The sequence below is a fragment of the Theropithecus gelada genome, chromosome 1 (genome assembly GCF_003255815.1).
Source record: "Theropithecus gelada isolate Dixy chromosome 1, Tgel_1.0, whole genome shotgun sequence".
NCBI classification, from domain to species: domain Eukaryota; kingdom Metazoa; phylum Chordata; class Mammalia; order Primates; family Cercopithecidae; genus Theropithecus; species Theropithecus gelada.
The window spans coordinates 54,255,669-54,279,113 of record NC_037668.1 but is presented as its reverse complement, the minus strand read 5'-3'; the positions used below and the strand labels follow the sequence as shown (position 1 = coordinate 54,279,113).

The window sequence follows — 23,445 nt, the reverse complement described above, 5'->3', positions numbered from 1 at the left end:
CTCACGCAGCGTTTCCCTTACAGCACCCTTCCAGGGGACCACCCTTGGTGCCCGTCACAACTACACAGCCTCTGGAGGGCAGGGAGAGGGGACAAAACAACCACTGCAGGCAGCTGTAGGGTCAGGAGCCGTTTCCAGTGGTGACATCCTCTGCACCTCATCAGCTTAAATGCCTCTCTTCCCAGATGCTTGTCCCTCTCAGCCCTGGGAATCAGATCAAAGTCTTTCAGTACAGCTGGTGCCCTGGGCCACTGGACAGTAAATCATTCTTTCTGGCCCAAACACATCTGGAATGTTATTATTTCAGTCTGTTTCCTGGGAGCTTTGACTTCCTGAGGACCGGGCTGAAGCTTGGGAGAAGGGTTCAAGGCCCCTCTGTCTGCCCCGCACCTCCGAGCTGGGGGAAGGAATCCACCAATCCAGAGCTGAAGCCAAAACACTCCTGGTGAAGCTGAGGGCCCCTCCCCTGGGCCCTCCCGAGTCAGGGCAAATCTGGGTGAACCAGTCCCCCTGCCCAGCCCTGGGTATTTCAGACCCTGCCCACACCATCCCCATGCGTGACGTCCCCCCACCCCCAGGACTCAGTCTCTCTCAGGAATCCCTGCATCCCTCCCTGCCGCCTCCTACTCACCCACACAGTTGTCACAGACACTGCAGTGTGAGGTTCGGGGTGGCCGAAACATCTTGCAGGTGAAGCAGTACTTTAGCTTCACCATCTGCCCATTGATCAGCACCTCCCGGGTCCGAGGGGGCGGCCGGTATGTAGAACTGCCTGTGTTGTCTGAGGGCAGGAGGAGAGAAAGACGGGGAATGGCCAAGGCAGCCCAGGGCCCAGATCCCCAGCAGGGGAAAGCTACTGCTGCCTGGCCAGTCCAGGAGAATCGTCAGGGTAACAGGTTCCCAGGAACAAACATTGGAGTAAAATGTCTGGCCTAAGGCAGGGACAAGTATTAGGAGCTGCCACCATGTACTGAGACTGCCTCTGTACCAGGCGCTATGCTAAAACTTTACATACTTGTTCATACACCTGCCGGCCTTACCCACTCTAAGAAGGGCTGTCAGAGAAAGAGACCCCCAGAAAGCTTAGTGAGGTTTTTTTTGTTTTGTTTTGTTTTTTGTTTTGTTTTTTTTGAGACAGAGTCTCATGCTGTTGCCCATACTGGAGTACAATGGCGTGATCTCGGCTCACTGCAACCTCCACCTCACAGGTTCAAGTGATTCTCATGCCTCAGCCTCCCAAGTAGCTGGGATTACAGGAGTGTGCTACCATGCCCAGCTAACTTTTGTATTTTTAGTAGAGACAGAGTTTCACCACATTGGCCAGGCTGGTCTCGAACTCCTGACCTCAGGTGATCTGCCCACCTCGGCTTCCCAAACAGCCAGGATTACAGGAGTGAGGCACCGTGCCTGGCCAGCGAGGTTTATCTGCATCTCATCAAGCCTAGACCTATGTCCCAGTTTACAGGAAGTTCAGGAGATGGAGGAACAAAGTGAGTAACACGATGAGGAAAAAGTCAGATCTAGAACATCAGACATCTACAAGACTGCTGGCCTGATCTCTAACAAAAGTCAATGTCATTTATAAAAAGAGAGAGGAGGTCGGGTGCAGTAGCTCACGCCTGTAATCCCAGCACTTTGGGAGGCTGAGGCATGAGGATCACTTGAGCCCAGAGGGTCAAGGCTGCAGTGAGTCAAGATCACACCACGGCACTCCAGCCTGGGCAACAAAGCCAGAACCTGTCTTAAAAAAAAAAAAGAGAGAGAAAGAGAGAGGCAGAGAGGAGATGATTCTAAATTAAAAGAGATTTAAGAGACATAAAGAAATGCAATACATCATGGATCTTATTTTGAAAACAAAACAAAACAAAAAGCAACGAAAGACATTTGGAGGGCAACTGTGGAAATCTGACTATAGATTAAAAACTAGGGCTGGGCGCGGTGCTCATGCCTGTACTCCCAGCGCTTTGGGAGGCCGAGGCAGGCGGATCATGAGGTCAGATCGAGACCATTTTGGCTAACATGGTGAAACCCCATCTCTACTAAAAACACACACACAAAAAATTAGCCGAGCGTAGTGGCGGGCGCCTGTAGTCCCAGCTACTTGGGAGGCTGAGGCAGGAGAATGGCGTGAACCCGGGAGGCGGAGCTTGCAGTGAGCTGAGATCACGCCACTGCACTCCAGCCTGGGCAACAGAGCTAGACTCCGTCTCAAAAAAAAAAAAAAAAAAAAAAAGGCTAGGAAACAGGCCGAATGCGGTGGCTCATGCCTGTAGTCCCAGCACCTTGGGAGGCCAAGATGGGAGGTGTGCTTGAGCCCAGGAGTTCAAGACTAGCCTGGGCAAATAGGAAGACCCCATCTTTATAAAAAATAACAAAAATTAGCTGGATGTGATGGCATGTGCCTATAGTCCCAGCTACGAAGGATGCTGAGGTGGAAGGATCATTTGAGCCCAGGAGTTCCAGGATGCAGTGAGTATGAGCCAGGATCGCTCCACTGCACTCTAGCTAGGGTGAGGGCATGAGACCCTGTCTCTAAAAACAAACAAAAATTAGGGAACAATCAGCCAGGTGCGGTGGCTCACATCTGTAATCCCAGCACTTTGGGAGGCTGAGGCAGGCGGATCACGAGGTCAGGAGATCGAGACCATCCTGGTCAACATGGTGAAACTCCGTCTCTACTAAAAATACAAAAAATTAGCCGGATGTGGCGGCAGACGCCTGTAGTCCCAACTACTCAGGAAGCTGAGGCAGAAGAATCACTTGAACCCGGGAGGTGGAGCTTACAGTGAGCCGAGATCGTGCCACTGCACTCCAGTCTAGGCGACAGTTGGAGACTCCGTCTCAAAAAAAAAAAAATTAGGGAACAATTAATTTTCTTAGATATGATAATGGAATTGTGATTATATAGGAGACTATCCTTAGACTTTTAAGATATATGTTGAAATATTTATGGGTAAAGTATCTATGATGTCTATAATTTACTATGAAATAGTTTGAGAAGAGCAAATTGGCCAATTGTTCCCTAATTTTTGTTTGTTTTTAGAGACAGGGTCTCACTCTGTCACCCTGGCTAGAGTGCAGTGGAGCGATCCTGGCTCACACTCACTGCAGCTGGAACTCCTGGGCTCAAATGATCCTTCCAACTCAGCGTCCTTCATAGCTGGGACTATAGGCACATGCCATCATACCCAGCTAATTTTTGTTATTTTATATATATACACACACACATATACACGCAAATAAGACACACTATCAACAACTATTCAATCTAGATGATGAATGTACAGAATTAGTTGTACTATAATCCTTCCTGCTTTTCTATATGTTTGAAATTTTCACAATAAGAAATGTAAGAGGAAAAAAATGCAGAGATATAGCATATTCATGGATTGGAAGACTGAATATTATGAAATAATTTATTCTTCCTAAGCTACAGATTCAACATAATCCTAGTTAAAAATCCCAGTAGGTTGTTTTTGTGAAAAACTCATTCCAAAATTCATATGGAGGTGGCTGGGTATGGCTGCTCATGCCTATGGTCCCAGCTACTCAGGAGGCTGAGGCAGGAGGATTGCTTGAGCTCAGGAGTTTGGGGCTACATTGAGCTATGATTGTGCCGCTGCACTCCACCCTTTGCAACAGAACAAGACCCTGTCTCAAACAAACAAAAGACACAAAGGGGCTAATCATAAAAGAGCAATTTGATAAACTGTATTATATCAAAAGTAAAAATTTTTTTCACATAAAGGTAATCATTAAAAGAATGAAGAGTTGGCCGGGGGCGGTGGCTCACGCCTGTAATCCCAGCACTTTAGGAGGCCGAGGTGGGTGGATCACGAGGTCAGGAGTTCAAGACCAGCCTGGCCAAGATGGTGAAACCCCGTCTCTACTAAAAATACAAAAAAATTAGCCGGGCACGCGCCTGTAATCCCAGCTACTCCGGAAGCTGAGGCAGAGAATTGCTTAAATCTGGAGGGGCGGAGGTTGCAGTGAGCCGAGATTGCGCCACTGCACTCCAGCCTGGGCAACACAGCAAGACTCCATCTCAAAAAAAAAAAAAAAAAAGAAAGAATGAAGAGTTTTTTTGGGCTGGATGATTAAAAAAAGAATGAGGCCGGGCACGATGGCTCAAGCCTGTAATCCCAGCAATTTGGGAGGCTGAGGCAGGCAGATCACCTTGAGGCAGGCAGATCACCTTAAGTCAGGAGTTCGAGACCAGCCTGGCCAACATGGTGAAATCCCATGTCTACTAAAAATACAAAAATTAACTGGGCATAGTGGTGGGCGCCTGTAATCCCAGCTAGTCAAGAGGCTGAGGCACGAGAATTGCTTGAACCAATGAGGTGGAGGTTACAGTGAGCTGAGATCATGCCACTGCACTCCAGACTGGGCAACAGAGAGAGACTGTCTCAAAAAAAAAAAAAAAAAAAAAAAAAAAACAATGAAGAAGTAATCTTTAGAGCAGGAGTGGATAATTACAATGTTTACATCTTGTAAACATCTTGTTAACAAAGACAAAGGACTTGTATCAAGAATACGTAAAGGGTTGGGTGCTGTAGCTCACCCTTGTAATCCCAGCCCTTTGGAAGGCTCACCTGAGGTCAGGAGTTCGAGACCAGCCTGGCCAACCTGGTGAAACCTCATCTATACTAAAAATACAAAAATTAGCTGAGCATGGTGGCGCATGCCTGTAATCCCAGCTACTTGGGAGGCTGAGGCAGGAGAATCGCTTGAACCCAGGAAGCAGAGATTGCTGTGAGCCGAGATCATGCCACTGCTTTCTAGCCTGGATGACAGAGCAAGACTCCATCTCAAAAAAAAAAAGAACATGTAAAGAAATCCTGTAAGTCAGTAAGAAAGTCACACAACTGAATAAAAATATGGACAAAAGACTTAAGTAGGCATCTCATAAAAGAGGCTGTCCAAACAGTCAATAAACACATGAAAAGGTGCTTATATTCATTAGTCAGCCAGGAAATGCAAATTAAAACTACAATATGCTACTATGACACATGCACTAGAATGGCTAAAATGAAAAAAAATAAAACATACCAAGTGTTGGCAAAAAAGTAGAGCAACTACAAATCTCATATGACCGTTTTGGACAACTGTTTGGCAACAGCTACCCAAGCTGAACATATACACGCCCAGAAAACCTGCTCCCAGGCATCTACCCGACAGCAATGTGCATGAGATAATGTGCTCTGAAAGACATGCACAAAGATGTTCACAGCAATAATTCTCATAATAGACAAACTCTGGAACTACCCAAATGCCCCAGTAGTGGAATGGATGTTTTTAAAAAGTAGTATATTCACACAATGGAATTCTATATAGCAATGAGAATCGAACCATCGTCAACTACACACAATAATATTAATGAATCTCATAAACATTGTCTGGCCGGGTGCAGTGGCTCACACCTATAATCCCAGCACTTTGGGAGGTTGAGGCGGGCAGATCACTTGAGGTCAGGAGTTCGAGACCAACCTGGCCAACATGGTGAAACCCCCTCTCTACTAAAAATACAAAAATTAGCCAGGCATAGTGGTGCGCACCTGTAATCCCAGCTACTCGGGAGGCTGAGGCAGGAGAATTGCTTGAACCCAGGAGGTGGAGGTTGCATTGAGCTAAAATCGCGCCACTGCACTCCAGTCTGGGTGACAGAGTGAGACTCCATCTCGAAAAAACAAAACAAAATGAAACAAATCGTGTAAAGTGAGGAAATCAGACATACAATACAAAATGTTCAAAAATAGGCAAAAGTAATCCACGGTGTTAGAAATTAGGATTGTGGTTACTCTTGGAGAGTGACAGTGATTGGAAGGGTGCGTGAGGGGGCTCCTAGGATGCTAGTCATATACTGTTTCTTGATCTCAGTGCTGATTACATGTGTGCATTCAGTTTGTGGACATTCATCAGACAGAACACTTGCAACTTGTATACTTTTTTTTTTGAGATGGAATCTTGCTGTGTTGCCCAGGCTGGAGTGCAGTGGTATGATCTTGACTCACTGCAACCTCTGCCTCCCAGGTTCAAGCAATTCTCCTGCCTCAGCCTCCTGAGTAGCTAGGATTACAGGCGTGTGCCAACACACAAGCTAATTTTTGTATTTTTGGTAAAAATGGGGTTTCACCACGTTGGCCAAGCTGTTCTCAAACTCCTGATCTGAAGTCATCCACCCACCTCGGCTTCCCAAAATGCTGGTATTACAGGCATGAGCCACTGCACACAGTCACAACTTGTGTACTTTTGGTAAGCCCATTATATTTCCATAAAAAATAAGAAAGAAAGAAAAAAAGAGGCTGGTTGCGGTGGCTCACACCTGTAATCTCAGCACTTTGGGAGGCTGAGATGCGAAGATCACCTGAGGTCCAGAGTTTGAGACCAGCCTGGCCAACCTGGTGAAACTCCATCGCTACTAAAAACATAAAGATTAGCTGGGCGTGGTGGCGCATGCCTATAATCCCAGCTACTCGGGAGGCTTAGGCAGGAGCATCGCTTGAATTCAGGAGGTGGAGGTTGCAGTGAACTGAGAAGTCGCCATTGCACTCCAGCCTGGGCGACAAGAGCGAAACTCTGTCTCAAAAAAGAAGAAGAAGAAAAAAAAAAAAGCAAGAAAGATAAAAAGAAAGAAAGATTTAAGTAAGTTATTTAGGTCCTGTCCTGTTATATCGGCAGAGCAGGACTCTAACCCAGGTGTGTCATATGCAAAGCCCAAAACTCCACCCATTGAGCCTCTGGGTACCCCAGGGCACAGAGGACCTGAACAGTGGATCCTTCCAGAAAAAAGTCTGAGTGTCCTGGGGCAGCCTGTACCCCCGGCCCTACACCATGTACCCTGTCATTGCTCCCATTGCATTGTTTGCCAGATAATGTCTCCAGTTTGGCCATTTGCCTCCAATGATTATTTACTGAGTGTCTGCCAATGTGCCAGGCACAATTCTAGGCACTTGGCATATATCAGCGAAGCAAACATGCTCCAGCCTCCCATTTTCAACTACCAAATAAACCTTTGTTAGGCTGTTTCATCACCACCTTGACTATGGCATGTTTAAAATGGAACTAAGCATCTGAGCATTTCTTCCCTAAAATGGGCAGCATTAAAAAGGGTTGGGGATTTAGAGGCCAATGGTCACACTGTGAAACCGAGTTTTGTCATTGACTGGTAGTGTGTAAGGCTGAAGTCAAATGAACTTCTCTGAGCCTCAGTTTTCTCATCTGTAGAACAGGAATAACAGGTAGAATAGTTAATGAATCTAGCTCCACTTCTGCCCAGCTGGGTTTCTCCTGATAATATCATTTGCTAAAAAATCATATAAGCTCTTTGTGCCTCGGTTTCCCTAATCACTGAAATGGAAACAATAGTAACTCCCCTTTACAGGGTTGTTGTGAGGATTAAATTAATCAATATATGTGAAATGGCACAAAGCAAATGGTTAGCAAGTGTGAGCTATTATTATTAGCTCACAGGGTCAAGCGTAGTGGCTCATGCCTGTAATCCCAGCACTTGGGGAGGCTGAGGCAGGAAGATTGCTTGAAGCCAGGAGTTTGAGACCTGCCTGGGCAATAAAGGGGGACCCTTTCTCTCTCTCTCTTTTGTTTTTTTGGAGATGGAGTCTCGCTTTGTCGCCCAGGCTGGATTGCAGTGGCGCGACCTTGGCTCACTGCAACTTCCACCTCTAGGGTCCAAGCAATTCTCTGCCTCAGCCTCCCGAGTAGCTGGGATTACAGGCGCCCGCCACTATGCCTGGCTAACCTTTTGTATTTTTAGTAGAGACAGGGTTTCACCATGTTGGCCAGGCTAGTCTTGAACTCCTGACCTCATGAACCACCCACCTCGGCCTCCCAAAGTGCTGGGATTACAGGGGTGAGCCACCGCACCCGGCCACCTCAGTTTCTTTATCTGTAAAATGGAGATGGGTCAAGTCACACCTTCATAGGATTGTGCTAAGGGCCGAATGAGATGCTTCCACAGCCCTGAGCACAGTACTAGCCTCCCAGGAGCCCCTGACATTGCTCCTGACCAACGGTTCATGCCATGACGCTCCAAGATGTAGAACCCCCAGCAGCTCTTTCCAAAGCTGGTGATACTACTCCAAACCAAACCCCTAATCCTGTCCCACAGGCCCCAGAGTCCCAGCTTATGGCTCCCCACTCACTGCTTCCTTCCTGACTTGGATATAGGCTTTGGAGTCAGAAAGACATGTAGGTATAAATCTCAGTCCAATCACTTACTAGCTGAGTGAGGTGGGTCAAGTCACTCAACTTCTCTGTGCCATCACCTGCTAAATAAATAAAATGGAAGGCCAAGCATGATGGCTCACGCCTGTAATCCCAGCACGTTGGGAGGCTGAAGCAGGAGGACTGCTTGAGGCCAGGAGTTTGAGACCAGCCTGGGCAACATAGTGTGAGACCCTATCTCTATAAGAATAATAATTTTAAAAAATTAGCTGTATGTGGGCTGGGCGAGGTGGCTCACGCCTGTGATCACAACACTTTGGGAGGCCGAGGTGGGTGGATCACCTGTCTGAGGTCAGGAGTTCGAGACCAGCCTGGCCAACATGGTGAAACCCCATTTCTACTAAAAATACAAAAATTAGCCAGGTGGGCCAGGTACAGTGGCTCATGCCTGTAATCCCAACACTCTGGGAGGCCATGGCGTGTGGATCACAAGGTCAGGAGATCGAGACCATCCTGGATAACATGGTGAAACCCCGTCTTCAGTAAAATACAAAAAATTAGCTGGGTGTGGTGGTGCGTGCCTGTAGTCCCAGCTACTAGGGAGGCTGAGGCAGGAGAATTGCTTGAACCTGGGAGGCGGAGGTTGCAGTGAGCCGAGATTCAGCCACTGCACTCCAGCCTGGTGACAGAGCAAGACTACGTCTCAAAAAAAAAAAAAAAAAAAAGAATTAGCCAGGTGTGGTGGTGGGCACCTGTAATCCCAGCTACTCAGGAGGCTGACGGAAGAGAATCACTTTAACCCGGGAGGCGGAGGTTGCAGTGAGCTGAGATCACACCACTGCACTCCAGCCCGGGCGACAAGAGCGAAACTCTGTCCCTCCCTCCAAAAAAAACAGCTGTATGTGGCATGAACCTGTAATTCTAGCTACATGGGAGACTGAGGCAGGAAGTCAAGGTGGTGATGAAACAACCTAACAAGAGATAGCTACAGTTGAAGGGAAAGTTTAGGAGTTCAAGGTTGCAGTGAGGTATGACCATGTCACTGCATTCCAGCCTGGGTGACAGAGCGAGGCTGTGTCTCTAAAAAAAATTTAAAAATTAAAATAAAAAGGCTGGATGTAGTGGCTCACCCCCTGTAATCCCAGAACTTTGGAAGGCTGAGGCAGGCGGATCACCTGAGGTCAGGAGTTCGAGACCAGCTTGGACAACATGGTGAAACCCCGTCTCTACTAAAAATACAAAAATTAGCCAGGCGTGTTGGCGGGCGCCTGTAATCCCAGCTACTCAGGAGGCTAAGGCAGGAAGAATCACTTGAACCTGGGAGGTGGAGGTTGAAGTGATCCGAAATCATGTCACTGCACTCCAGCCTGGGTGACAGAGCAAGACTGTCTCAAAAAAATAAAATAAAATGGAACATCATTGAGTCCACTTCAGAAGGCTGCTGGAAGGATTAGGTGAGAATTCACCAAGTGGCTTTAGCAAAGTGGCTAGCACTTGACAAGGGCTTAACAAATATCAGCCATTAGTATGACTGTTGTTTCCACAAAACACAGCATTCCAAACAAACAATGGAGTTATGAAGAAAACTTCAGAACACAGCCCGTCTGTGAGTGAAGGACAGCCACAGATCTCTCCAGCACTGAGAGAAGTTACTGGAATCCTCAGTGGAATCCCACAGGTCTTCCTCAGGGGAGAGGGGAACCCAAGCCTCCCCCAAGGATAGGGAGGGAACTGCTAAGCATGTTCTGGCCTCCATCAGCCAGGCTTCTTTCTCTCCAGCACTCTGCAAATGAAGCTTTGTACTCCGGCTTCCTGAGGCTGCCAGGAGCCAGGGGAGGCAGAGCGCTGTGTCATGCTGGAGCAAGGGTCCGCCTGGTGCTAATCAAAGTCACCAGAGTTGGGGCAAAGGAGGCTCTGCAGGGGCTGCATCCTGCATGGGGGAAGACAAGCAGCTCTCCCACTGCTGATTCTCAGACCAGACAGTGCTGACCAATCACCGTCCAAGATTCAGCCTCAGAATCCTCCTCAACCTGCTCCTCCCGGCAGCCACTACTGGTGGCAGCTTATAAGCATCTGGAGCAAGTCCACTCTCCATTCCTGACCAAAAGACTCAAGTCTCTTCAGTTTCAATAGAGAAAAGTGACTTTCAAAGTGTACTGACATTCCCAGTCTCACTCAATCACAGAGACTGCTCTGGGCTGGGCAAGGGGATCCGTGCCTGTGAGTTACAGATGGGAAACCGAGTTTACTCCAATAATAGAAGGTGGCACTGAAACTAGGACCCTTGTCTTCCAGGGCACTCATTTGTTCACTCTTTCACACATGAGCACCTACTATGTGTAAGTTATTGTACAAGGTCTGGGGGTGGCAGGAAGGTAAGGGGCAAATTCATAGAAATGAGCCAAAGATATTGGTTTTGTTCACCCTGTGCCTGCCTGACATACTGCAGATGTTCAAAAAATATTTGTTGTAGAAAAGAAGAAAGAAGGGAGTGATAAGTGATGCTATCCCTGCCCTCAGAGAATCTAAGATCTACTCCAGGGCTGTTTCTGCTATGCCAGGCTCTTCCCCAAGTAAAAAGGTGCCCTTATGCTGGCAAGGCCCTCCTGCTGCCTTCCAGGCAGAAACCAAAGCTCTGAGGATGTGAAAATGAGAGGAAAGGCAAGGCTCCTCGTCACTGAATGGCTGTGAGGGCAAAGGAATTTCCCCACCCTAAGACAGCTCTTGGAGAGGAGCAGGCAGGCCTTTTGCGGTCAGAGCCTGAAAGGCTGGGGCCGTGGAAGTTCCCCAGGGCTGGCTGCGGGCTGCCAAGAAGGCCCTGACTGCCCTCTGCCCTTTCATTGTTGTCACCTGCAAAGGACTGCAGTCTCCCCGCCTCTAAGGCCAGCTCAAGGTCAGCCACAGCTCCTAGGCCTCGAGTACTGGGTCTCCATAATCCTCCCAGACCACTTTTGTCCATCTCTGGGCTCATGGAGCCTTTACCACATACCAGGCTTAGTGCTAGGCCTGTGGATACAGGAAGAGCCCGCCTGAGGGCAGAGTCAGACAGAAGTGGATAATTAGAGTCGTCCTACAAGGCAGTGCCTCTGTGTGGTAACTCTGGGCCTGCCTGATCTTATTTTGAACCCTGGCATGGCCAATTGTTAGCCTGTGACCTTAAGAAGCTGGTCAATCTCTGAGCCTCAGGTTCCTCACCTGTAGAATGGGTAATGATGACATCAACGCTGTAAAATTTTATACAAATCAGAAATAATATAATATCAACCTAATAGCTATTCAATTAATGACATTACTGGTGTCTATACTCAATGCCTCAAGAACACAGAGGGAAATATGTGGGGTGGAGGCAGGAAGCAGCATTCAAGAAAGCAACAGGCCAAGTGCAGTGGCTCATGCCTGTAATCCCAACACTTTGGGAGGGTGAGGCTGCAGGACTGCTTGAGTCCAGGAGTTTGAGACCAGCCTAGGCAACATAGCAAGACCCTGTTTCTACAAAAAATAATTTAAAAAGAAAGCAAGGGGCTGGGCACAGTGGCTCACGCCTATAATCCCAGCACTTTGGGAGGCCGAGGCAGGCGGATCACCTGAGGTCGGGAGTTTGAGATCAGCCTGACCATCATGGAGAAACCGTGTCTCTACTAAAAATACAAAATTAGTGGGGCATGGTGGGGCATGCCCGTAATCCCAGCTACTCGGGAGGCTGAGGCAGGAGAATCGCTTGTACCTGGGAGGCAGAGGTTGTGGTGAGCCGAGATCTCACCATTGCACTCCAGCCTGGGCAACAAGAGCAAAACTCCATCTTAAAAAAGCAAGCAACAAAAGAAGTGGCAGCAAAGCTGGATCAGAAAGAATGAGCACTCTGGCTCACCACGGCAGGTAAGGACAGCACAAGCACAAGCAAATGCACTGAGGTATCTACTGCACAGCGTGGCTGGGGGCGCCAGGGACCGGCAGGAAAGGAGCGGTGGCAGGGGTAGGCTGCAGCTTGCCTTAATTTCATGAGTGAGTTTTCAAGATAGAAGAGGAGCCAGGCACGGTGGATCATGCCTGTAATCCCAGCACTTTGGGAGGCTGAGGCAGATGGATCACCTGAGGTCAGAAGTTCAAGAGCAGCCTGGCCAACATGGTGAAACCCCATCTCTACTAAAGATACAAAACTAGCCAGACATGGTGTGCATGCCTATAATCGCAGCCACTTGGGAGGCTGAGGGAGGAGAGTTGCTTGAACCCAGGAGGTGGAGGCTGCAGTAAGCTGAGATCATGCCATTGCAATCTAGCCTGGGTGACAGAGCGAGACTCTGTCTCAAAAAACAAAAACAAAAACATATATATATATATATATAAAAATATATAAAATATGTTAAATATATTACACATTAAATATATGTTAAATACATATTATGCATATTAAATATATGTTAAATGTATATTATACATATTAAATATGTTAAACATATACATATTAAATGTTAAATATATATTATATGTATGTATTAAATATATAAACATATATTTAATGTATATTTAATGTATATGAAATAGATATATTATACACATATATTTAAAGATGAGCCATTTAGAGGAAAATACTAAAGAAATGAAGGCACAAGGTGGAATGCAGAAGGAAAAATCACAAAGGTTGGACTAATATCACTAATATGCAGGAAGCAGTACTGAGGGCACCAGAGAGTCACCCAAATTCTGTAGGGTTTGTGGGGGGACAGGGCAGGGGTGGGGGGACAAATTTGGATCTTGGAAATATAACTACAGTTGAAGGGAAAGGCCCAGTGGGGGCCTGTTCTGCAGAGCCCTGAGCCAGTTCAGGTGGAACACGAGGCAGGTCTGTCCAGGGGAAGTGTGCTTCAGGACTGGCCAGGGGAAGTGGGCGGAGATGTCCTGGAGACGGAGAAGATGGGGTCTGGGACCTGGTGCAGGGCAGTGGAGAGAGACGCAGCCTCTGCGTCCGTCCTGTGAACTGTAATGGGGTCTAAGTGAGCATCTGTCACTTGGATTCGGATGTCTCTATCATCTCCCATCAGATCAGGAGCTTCTGCGAGCAATATTCCTACTTCTTCCCAACTGCCTAGAGCCTGCAGGGTGAGCCAGCTGCACAGCCCATCAGCCAGCAAGACAGGATCTCAGATGAGGGTGACCGAGTGCCCTGATTTTCCTGGGATTGAGTGGTTTCCTAAGACAGCAGACTTTCCAGGTGGTCCTGGGTAAACTGGGAGGAGCTGGTCACTCTACCTCAGACTGTCCCTACAGGGCAGGAGCCCTGGGTCAGACCTGTTGGGCTGGAGTTGCTGGGCTGGGGGACCAAAGGGAAAAGACCACACTGTCTACATGAGTCTAGGACCAGGTAATCAGTTCATGCTCACATGAACAGCACCACCTGCCTCAGAGACAGCTCCCAACCTTCTGGAAAAGGTTCAATGATCTTAGTCCTCACCATTTTCAGGAAAATATGTTTTTTGTCTTTTTTTTGTTTTTTGAGACGGAGTCTCGCTTTGTTGCCAGGCTGAAGTGCAGTGGCGCAATCCTGGCTCACTGCAACCTCCAACTCCCATTTCAAACGATTCTCCTGCCTCAGCCTATCCCGAGTAGTTGGGATTACAGGCATGCGCCACCACACCCAGCTAATTGTTGTATTTTTAGTAGAGACATGGTTTCACCATGTTGGCCAGGATGGTCTCAATCTCCTGACCTTGCGATCCGCCCGCCTCGGCCTCCCAAAGTGCTGGGATTACAGGCGTGAGCCACTGCGCTAGCCCTGGGAAATATGTTTTACTTTAGTTAGTTAGAAGTCTCCTGGTCACACCTGAAAATTTGGCTTCTATTCAAGTTTGAGAATTCAAAGGCCCCCAAAATGCCACTTTTACACTTTGCACCTGTTCCTAAAGAAAAGTCTTAGGCCCTGACATTCAGCACCCTACAAGATTGATTCCACCCCATCCTTCCAATGGGAATATCCCTAGGATCCCTAACTATCTGAAGTGCTCCTCGTATTCCAGCCAACATGGACTGCTCAGTGGCCCGTTCCCATCCCTCCTCCTTCCCTCTGCCACCCTCTCTTCCCTCAGCTTTGTCTGCCTGAAGGGCTGCCTCCACACAGCTCCTGTGCTTGAATTCCACCCAAACTTAAAGGCGTGGCTCAAGCATCACTTCTCAGGGAAGCTTCTCCAGTCCTCCAGGCAGAAGATGCTCTTGACTCCTCTGACCCTCTTCCGAAGCCTGATCTCACTGGCAGTGGCTGGTCAGGGCTAACATCTGGGGCCAACTCATTTGGAACCCATGAGAGAAGCTCCTATCAGATTCATTGTTGGCCCCCACCCGCCTTCACTCTGCTGTCAGGGGTCAGCATATAGAATTAACACACACATGAACAAACCCATGATGCCCAACTGGGAGATGTCCTGACCGTTTCCTCACCTGTCACCCTGACAGAGCAAGGAGGGCCTTCACAGAAGCTCACCCATTCTTCAGTCATTCATTTACTCATTTAGCCAACGTCACTGAGCCTTCTACATGGTGACAAGGTGAACAAGATGCTGGAATTCCACGCCCTCACAGGCCAGCAGAAAGAACAATTTTGTGGCCGGGCGCAGTGGCTCAAGCCTGTAATCCCAGCACTTTGGGAGGCCGAGACGGGCGGATCACGAGGTCAGGAGATCGAGACCATCCTGGCGAACACGGTGAAACCCCGTCTCTACTAAAAAATACAAAAAACTAGCCGGGCGAGGTGGCGGGCGCCTGTAGTCCCAGCTACTCAGGAGGCTGAGGCAGGAGAATGGCGGGAACCCGGGAGGCGGAGCTTGCAGTGAGCTGAGATCCGGCCACTGCACTCCAGCCTGGGCGACAGAGCGAGACTCCATCTCAAAAAAAAAAAAAAAAAAGAAAGAAAGAACAATTTTGTAATGACCACCGCTGCAGCACAGGTTCAGAGAAGGAAGGAGAAGGTGCTCTGGGAATGTGCCATGGAAGGCCTGGCCCAACCGGGATCAGGAAGGCTTCCCAGAGCACAGGAAACAAGTGGAGACAAAGGATGAAGGAGATGTGTCCCTGCTGCCATCTCAGAAGAGAAAGCAAGGGGTTTGGGAGTGAAAGGCACACACTCCATCTCTGCTCCTTTATCCCTGGCCCTGTCATCACCTCCCTCAGTTTCTCCATCAGTACAACTGGTTAACAGGGTTGCCCTCACTGGGCTGTTGTGAAGATTTGTGGGGATAATCACTGTGATCCACACAGCTCACAGGAGGCCGAGGATGGGCAGCCAGACCTCTGGGTCCGGCTGAGCTGGACAATAATCCTGCCTCACGATTAGCCCTGACCTGAAGGGGAGGAAGAATGGGGCACAGCTGGGCCTCCCCAGCTGCCAGGTGGGTTAGCCCAGGTCAGACTGTGGGATCCTGAAGGAGTGGCCAGGGACCTGGAGTTTGAGGGGGAAGGAAGCTGGATGTAGGCAAGATGAGGTGGTGCTCGTGGGCATGGCTGAGGATGGGCCCGGGCAGAGGAATGAGACAAAGAGCAGACAGAGCCCAGACAACATCCACTCCAGCTGCTTGCCCTCCCTCCCTCCCTGCTGTACAGAGTATTAGTGAAATGATTTCTAGCGATGGATGCAGCAGGGCTCTGACATTTACAGGCCACTAGATGTCTTCAGGGCCAGCTGGGTGTTTAAACGCCTGTGTGAACACCATCCTGTTAGGGGAAGGAACTAACCACGGACCGGAAACCCCCGAAGTGTGCAAGTAGCCACGTCATTTCTCAGCAGGAAGGAACTGGGGTGCAGCAAGCTGAGATTAGGGACCCATCTCTAGTGGCCCACCACCCCGGAAGCCACACAGCAGTCTGAAAGGAATCAAGGGCCACGTGGGCTGCCTGGGAGCACAGGGTCTTTCTGGCCACTGCCGTTCCTCACACACACCCAGGCTGTTTGCCACTCTGGGCTTTGGCCTTACTGTTCCCAGATCCCTGTATTTCTACCACACTCATCTCCAGTGCCCCGTCCTCCTGGAGGTCTCCCCTGACCACCTAACGCAAACTAGCCCACTCCCCAACACCTACTGGGCTCTTCCCTAGATAACCCCACGCTCAAGCCCTCATCTATTCAGGCCAGTGCTTCTTTGCTCAGATGTCACCTCCTTCACAAGTGTTCCCTGGCCACCCTATGTAAAACCACACACCTCCCTGCAGCCTTCATCCTCCCTCTCTCTTTTCTTCTGTCTGATATCCTAGATATTTAATTATTTGTTTGTTTATTGTCTCCTTCCTCCTCAACTGTCAATCTCCATGAGGACAGGCAATATTGTTAGTTTTGTTCACCGCTATATCACACCTAAAAAAGTGCTGGCACATAGTAGGGGGTCAATAAATGTTTGATGAGTTCATGAATAAGTGTATATGAATGTTTAAGAGCAGGGGCTCTGGCCTGAGGTCTCATCCCAGTTCTTCTACTTACTTTGTGATCTTGGACCCTCTTTTGCCTTGATTTAATTAATCAGTAAAAGGAGAATAACAATAGTACCTACCTCATAGGATTACTGGGGGATTAAATAAGATCATGCATATAAAGAGCTTAAAACAGTGCTTGGCCCCCAGGAACTACTCAGCTCCACTCTGGCTGCCATCGGGGCCTTTGCTGGCCAGCATTTCTTGCTTACTTATTTGCTCACTTGTTGATCATCTGTCTCCCTCTGTGCCAGTGTCAGCTCCAGCCTGCCTTGCTCACGACTGCATCCCCAGTTCCTAGTAAAATTTCGGAAGAGAAAACCAGGCCTCCTCCAAAGTCAGGGAATGTGGAGCTATGGAGACCCAGCTTCAGCTGGGAGTAGAAACCTCACCGATCTGTTTCTCCAGGGCGGCTGCTTCACAGACAGTAGCCCGGGGCAGGATCCCAGGGTCGGTGAAGCTTGTCTGCAGCAGGCAGCTCATGACGAAGAAGAAGAGGATGGCAGCGATGATGGGGATGGCAAGGGTCAGCTTGCGGGCCAGGTAGGGACAGCTAGAACGAGAGATGAAGAGAGATCAGCAGACAACCCAAGGGCTCCCTGCAGCACAGGGCTACAGCACCTGGCAGGCACTGTCATTCCAGCAACCACCACCAAAATCTTGAATACAGCCTTGCTCTAAGACAGAGGCACAGCTCCTCGGTGAGTGCAGCAAGTTCCCAATAAGTACCGGGAATAGACATCACTAATTGATCCTTGTGTTACACTTTCCTCCTGAGCACATGGCAGATGTGTCCAATAGATCCCAGAATTCCTAACCTCTGCATTCAGAGAATCCCTCTATACACAGAGCTTCAGGTAGACACTAGTGAAGTGGACTGTTACCTGAGACAAACCATCCTGCAGTGTTCACTCACTCATTCATTCACTCACTCACTCAGTCCACAAATATTTACTGAGGTCTTCTCTGTGGCAGGTAACACTTTCAATAAGCAGCATGAATAATGACGATGAGTAAGACAAGAGCCCCTCCCCCTTGTGGCTTATGGTCAAGTGGGGAAAACAGACATGTAAACAGGGAATTGCCACACAGGGTGATGTGTGCTCTAGTCGGGGAGGGGAACACAGTAGCACAGTCAGGAAAGGCAACCTGAAGAAGGTAATCCTAAGCTCCAACCTGAAGAATGAGTAGAGGGCTGGGGGAACTGCATGGTCCAGCCTCTGTCACTGTGACGCAAGGGAGGCAGGTATCCCCGAGGCAGTGCTTTCAGACCCCCTGACCCCGGCTGCCTCAGAGAATAGCCTGTGCCTGCTGAATGGTTGTCCCTCTGTCCCCAGGCAGGCTGCCTACCATAGCCCTCCTCAAGCTCCCTCCTCCATCTTAGGGCCAGAACATTCTAGAAGTTCTGGACACTGGTGGGAGAATGGCTTCATGATAGTGAAGCTATCAGGGCTCTCTCTCTATGGCCAATCTTCTCTGTTGGCACCTCACTGTCCACCCAGAAGCCAGAGCCATCTTTTGGAAATGTCAATCAGATAATGTCATTTCCCTGCTTCAAACCTCCCAACTGCTTCCCATTATACTTTGAATAAAATCCAAACTCCCTACCATGGCCTTCTAGGCCAGGCATGATCTGGGCCCTACTGAGGACTTCAGCCTCATTTTACAAAACTCTCCTCTTGCTCCTGCTCCTCCCATCAGAATGGCCTCACGACAGTTCCTAGAACAAGCCTGGCTCTCTCCTATCTCAGGGCCTTTGCACTTGCTGTTCCTTTTCTCAGATTCCTCTTCCCTCCTCAGAAGGACCTTCCTTAACAACTCTGCACACAGCAAACTTCAACGCTCCTTTCCTGCATAACGTTTAGTATATATTTCAGCTACTTGTCTATGTGATGGCTATTTTTCTCTCACTAAAACATAAGCTCGGCCAGGTGCAGTGGCTCACGCCTGTAATCCCAGCACTTTGGGAGGCTGAGGCGGGCAGATCACCTGAGGTCAGGAGTTCGAGACCAGCCTGACCAATAAGATGAAACCCCATCTCTAATAAAAATACAAAAACTAGCCGGGTGTGGTAGCATGTGCCTGTAATCCCAGCTACTCAGGAGGCTAAGACAGAAGAATCACTTGAATCCGGGAGGTGTAGGTTGCGGTGAGCCGAGATAGCACTCCAGCCTAGACAACAAGAGCAAAACTCTGTCTCAACAACAACAACAAACAAACACAAAAAATCATAAGCTCCTCTGTGGTTATAGACTATGTTCTCTTGTTCAGCTTTATATTTCCAGCACACTGCACAGCACCTGGCACCAAGGAAGTACCCGGTAAATAACTGCTGCCAGGGGACAGAAAAATAGCTACCATCTTTTGAAGGCTTACTATGTGCCAGACACTGCCCTAATTAATAAATTACTATTAGTAACATTCGAAGTACAGATAGTTACTATGGGTCAGGTACCAGGCTAAGCAGTTCCTGTGTACTTTCTCATCAAATCCTCACTGGGACCCTGTGAAGTTATGCTCCTCACTTTACAGATGAGGAAACTAGAGCTCAGAGAGCTTAAGTAACCTGCCCAAGGTCACATGGCTCAGGAGTGCTAAAGTGGGACCCAAGCCAGGTCTGACTTTGAGGTTCATGCTATTAACCACCATCCCATAGCCAGAGTAGCACCTGATCAGGTAAGGAGATGACGGGGCCTTGGGAGGCCTGAGATCAGCCAAGCTTCCAGGAGTGGCACAGTAGGCACACACCTGTGGGCACCTGCATGCTGCTTCTGAAGTTTCCATCATCAGAGGCTCTGGCCTTCAGAAAAGCCCTTCCCCTGAGGAGCAGACTGCCAAGGCTAAGGGCTCCCAGTGGGCCACGCTCTGGTCCATACATCTCAATGGTTTCTGGGTCTGACCCTCAAACAGAACCAGTGGGCCCTCAGTGTCACCCACATGGCAATGAATCCAGTTGATATGCAACCAGACTTGTGTAGGGGGACAGAGAAGACTTGAAATCTAAGACTTGTAGAGCCTGCAGGAACCACCAAGTCCTAGCCTCCTGATTCTCCAGAGGCCCACAGCTCTCCCAGGCCCACAGCTAGGTTCAAGGTCATCCAGCCAGTCAATGACAGAGCTAGGGTTTCCAGTCTCCCAGCAAATACACTGTCAATTCATTCAAATACACTGTCAATTCATTCATTCAATAAGTATTGAGCACCTACTGCATACCAGGTGCAAGTTCTAGGCACCAAGGCTGCAACAGAGGAGAATGTCCTGCTCTTATGGGCAAAGACAAGGAAGAAACTAACAAGTATAACATAATATGTCAGGTGGTGGCAAGTGCTTCCGAGAGCGATAAATGAGGGGAGAGGAGAGGTGCTGGAGGGCAGTGGTTTGCTATGCTGTGCGGATGGACGGGGGAGGCCTAATGTGAGAGGGTGAGCCATGCGGCCACCTGCAGAAAGGGGATTCCAAGCACTGGCCCAGAAGGTAGGAGTGTGCACGGAGGATGACATGCCTCGAAGACGAGGACAGAAGAGAGCAGGGGGCAGTGGCCAGGGAAGATTCAGGCCTGACTTAGAATCAAAAGGGCACTCTGGCTGTTGTATGGGGGTGGGAAGTAAGGCAGAAGTTGGGATCCCTGCTGGAGGCCCGTGCAACAATCCACCAAGCCAAAGAAGCAAAGCCATTCATAGCAGGAAAGGTTTAGAGAGCACCTTACCTTTTCCCAGAGAAATGGGGAGCATCCAGTCCAGACCCAGGTGAGTTCTCGGCCCAAACCCAAACTCTTCTGCCAATCTACCGGCCCCCAATGAAGACAAGCAGGGCAAACCACAACATGGTTCACAAGCTCTCCCCAAACCCAGAAGTCCTTGCTTCCTCCCTCGCTGGAGACAAAACAGTCACCAGTGAAGATACCCGGTTAACCCAGAGAAGGTCTTGCTTCTAGTTCAGAAGTTAGGCCAGATATCACACTGCAGGGTCATGTGGGTCAACCACGGCAAGTACTGCTTCCTCCTGCCTCGGCTGCAGCCCTGGGTGTGGGGACTGAGAGGGCAGCCCAGGGAATACTGGAAAAGGCACTTCCAGAACACTCACGTGGCCACCCCAGGGAAGTAGATCTGAAACTCAGTCCAGAGCTGAGCTCTGGACCCCCCAGAGCTTCTGCTTGTAATTCATCCCTAAACTTTTTATCCACACTACTCAGAAAACAAGGGCAGAGTGTGTGGTAAAAGGGTGAAAGGAGAAGCTAATTTATAGGAAGTCTTCACCTTGCTTCAAGGGGAAACCCAAGGTTGCAGATACATGATCTGGCAGCTAGAAAAGGTACCTGGGGGAGGGTGTCTCTACGATAGCCTTACTGTGGCCACATGCCCTTGGGAAGTGCTTTTTTGATAAAGACAACACAAGTACTAATAGCAGCCAACACTGTGTGCTTGTTACTGGGCTAAAAGTTTGCATGTGACCTCATGCCACCCTCAGGACAACCTTACAAGGTGGGTACTATTATAAATCCCATTTTACTGATGAGGAAACTGGGGCACTGAGGGGGTGAAGTGACTGCCCTGAGGTCACACAATTAGTGGGTGGTGGAGCTGGGATTTGAACCAGGTCTGTTAAAGTTCTTAACTACATTGTATAATTAAGAAGGACGACCACAAAGGATGGGGAGTCGGGAGGGGACAGCAGGGCTCATGAAGCAAGGGTGGGTGGGTGGGCGTGTGAGTGTGTGTGCAAGGAATCATGGTACAGGTGGCTCACAGGTGGGTGGAAAACTTCTAATACAAATATATGACCCTCCATCCATAAAATGGAGATTATGTGTGGGTCAATCCTGGGTCACTGGGGAATATGAAGAGGTCAAAAACCTAGGGGGGCAAATACGACCTGTCGCCCGAAAGCACTCCGAACTCTTTCCTGAAAAACAACAAGGCACTGCAGCTGTTGCTGATGTGGAACAGGCCAGAGGGACGCTCCAGAATGTTGAGCAGGGAAAGAAAACCAGGTGGTCAGGAGGCGGGCCAGGGGCCTGGGAGCCAGCTGGGTGGAGGCAGGTGGGAACTGAGGGAAGGACAGGAAGCTCTGGAGAAACTAAGGAAGGTTCTGGAGAAGGAAAGGGGGCCCGACAGGCCCAAAGATTTTGAGAAAAGATGGCTTGGGGCCTGGGGTGTGCGCGGCTGAGGGGAAGCAAAAGCGGGGTTGGTGTCTGAGACTACAGAAAAGGTGGGGACCCTGGAGGGGCCCAGAGAGGGCAGCGAGGATGACTAGGATGTTTACTGCGGGTGTGCACAGTCAAAGGACACACAAGATCTCGAAGTGGTCAGGAAGGGATACAAGGGTCAGAAAGAACTTGGGGGGTTGGCAAGAGATGGTCCAGGAATGGGTGAGCAGGAGGGGACTGTCCAAGGAGCCCTGGGGCAGATTCTGAGAGGGCAGCGAGGATGGGGGCCGTGGAGGGGCATGGAGGGTGGTGCTCCTGGCAGTGGCAGGCAGACAGGTGCCAGGGTGGGGCCAGGGAGAATGGAGCGGCTGGGAGGGTGGAGAGCACCAGCGCGGATGGGGCACCCAAATGGACCAGGGAGGATGGGGCATCTGGCAGGGATGGGGGTGCGCAGGGGCCAGGGGAGCAGACAAGAGGCCCGAGGAGGATCCCAAAGGGGCGGGGAGGATGAGGGCCAGGGACGCGCAGGGGAGGGCACGGAGTGCCCAGCAGGGATTGGGAAGGTCGGGTGCGCGGCAGGGTGCTGGGAGGGGGCGCAGCGGCAGCGGAACTCACTCGAAGACGAAGAAGAGGCCGGTGGTGGTGAGGATGAGCAGCAGCGTGAGCGCGAAGACGCCGCCGTGGCCGGCCAGCATGAGGCGGCCGCCGCAGTAGAAGCGATTGCGGCCCGGGAACACCTCCCACTTGCGCCGTGGGCGCCGGCCGAGGCTCCCGCTCCCGCTCCCACTGCCGCTGCCACTGCTGCTCCAGCGAGGCGGGGCGGGGGTGGCAGGCGGCGCGGGCCCAGGGCCCGGGGTTGGGGGCGCGGCGGGGCCGGGGCGGCGCGCCCCCGGGGAGGCGGGCAGCGGGGCGGCCCCGGGGCTGATCTGCTGGTACTCGCAGTCCTTCATGCGGCCGGCCGCAGGCCTCGGCTCCGCGCCCAGCGGGCCGGCCGGGCCGCTCCGGGACCGGGCCGAGCAGCGGAGGTGGCAGCGGCGGCGCGCGCGGCGCTCGCTCGCTCACTCACTGGGGCGGCCCAGCCGCCGCTCCGCCCCCGGCCCGCCGCTACCGCCCGCCGTGGCCTCCCGCCGCAGCGCCCCCTCCGCCTGGGCCCGGGATGGCGCTCGGCAGGAGGACCAGCACTGACCCGCGGCGGGACCCCGCAGGTCTGCGGCGCTCCCAGTCTCCCTTTTCCCTTCTGCACAAAGAGGAGGCCAGCAGACGCGCACTCGAGGGCTCTTTCTGTTCTCCGAGCAAGCCGTTTGCTGGGCGTCCACTGTGTACCAGGCACTGTGCCATGTGCTGAGATTCAGGTGGTGGACTTCGTGATCTCCTGGCAGTCTGTGATTCCTCAGGCTTCGCCCATCTCTGAGGGCCGAACTAACAGGCATTTGCAGAGGCAGGCAGGCGCGGGGAGGTGGGGTACACGATTTGCTTTGAAAGCCAGGGCCTCTTCTACCTTGAAGTCCAGAGTGCCCACTGTGGGTGTGTGGCACACCCTCTGGCCTCGTTCACCAAGTTCTGTGTCCTGGGCCCAGGCCCAGAGTTTCCTAGGTAGCACATAATGTAGGGGTCATGCCTGAGAGCCCCAGTGTTTTTTCAGGAATTCTGGGTGTATTCATTTTCTA

The 23,445-nt window shown here is 50.4% G+C and overlaps 1 protein-coding gene across 1 annotated transcript in view; it reads right to left on the bottom strand.

The window, feature by feature from the left end:
• Positions 1–22,861, bottom strand: part of ZDHHC18 (zinc finger DHHC-type containing 18) — a 29,541-nt gene extending 6,680 nt beyond the window's left edge. Inside the window, exons 1-3 of the mRNA XM_025362104.1 lie at positions 22,394–22,861; positions 17,025–17,185; positions 632–781 (exon numbers count right to left, since the gene is read on the bottom strand). Of these exons, the coding sequence (XP_025217889.1) occupies positions 632–781; positions 17,025–17,185; positions 22,394–22,728 (646 nt within the window). The 5' untranslated portion in view covers positions 22,729–22,861. The remainder of the gene's footprint in view (positions 1–631; positions 782–17,024; positions 17,186–22,393) is intronic.
• Between the last annotated feature and the right edge of the window lie 584 nt (positions 22,862–23,445).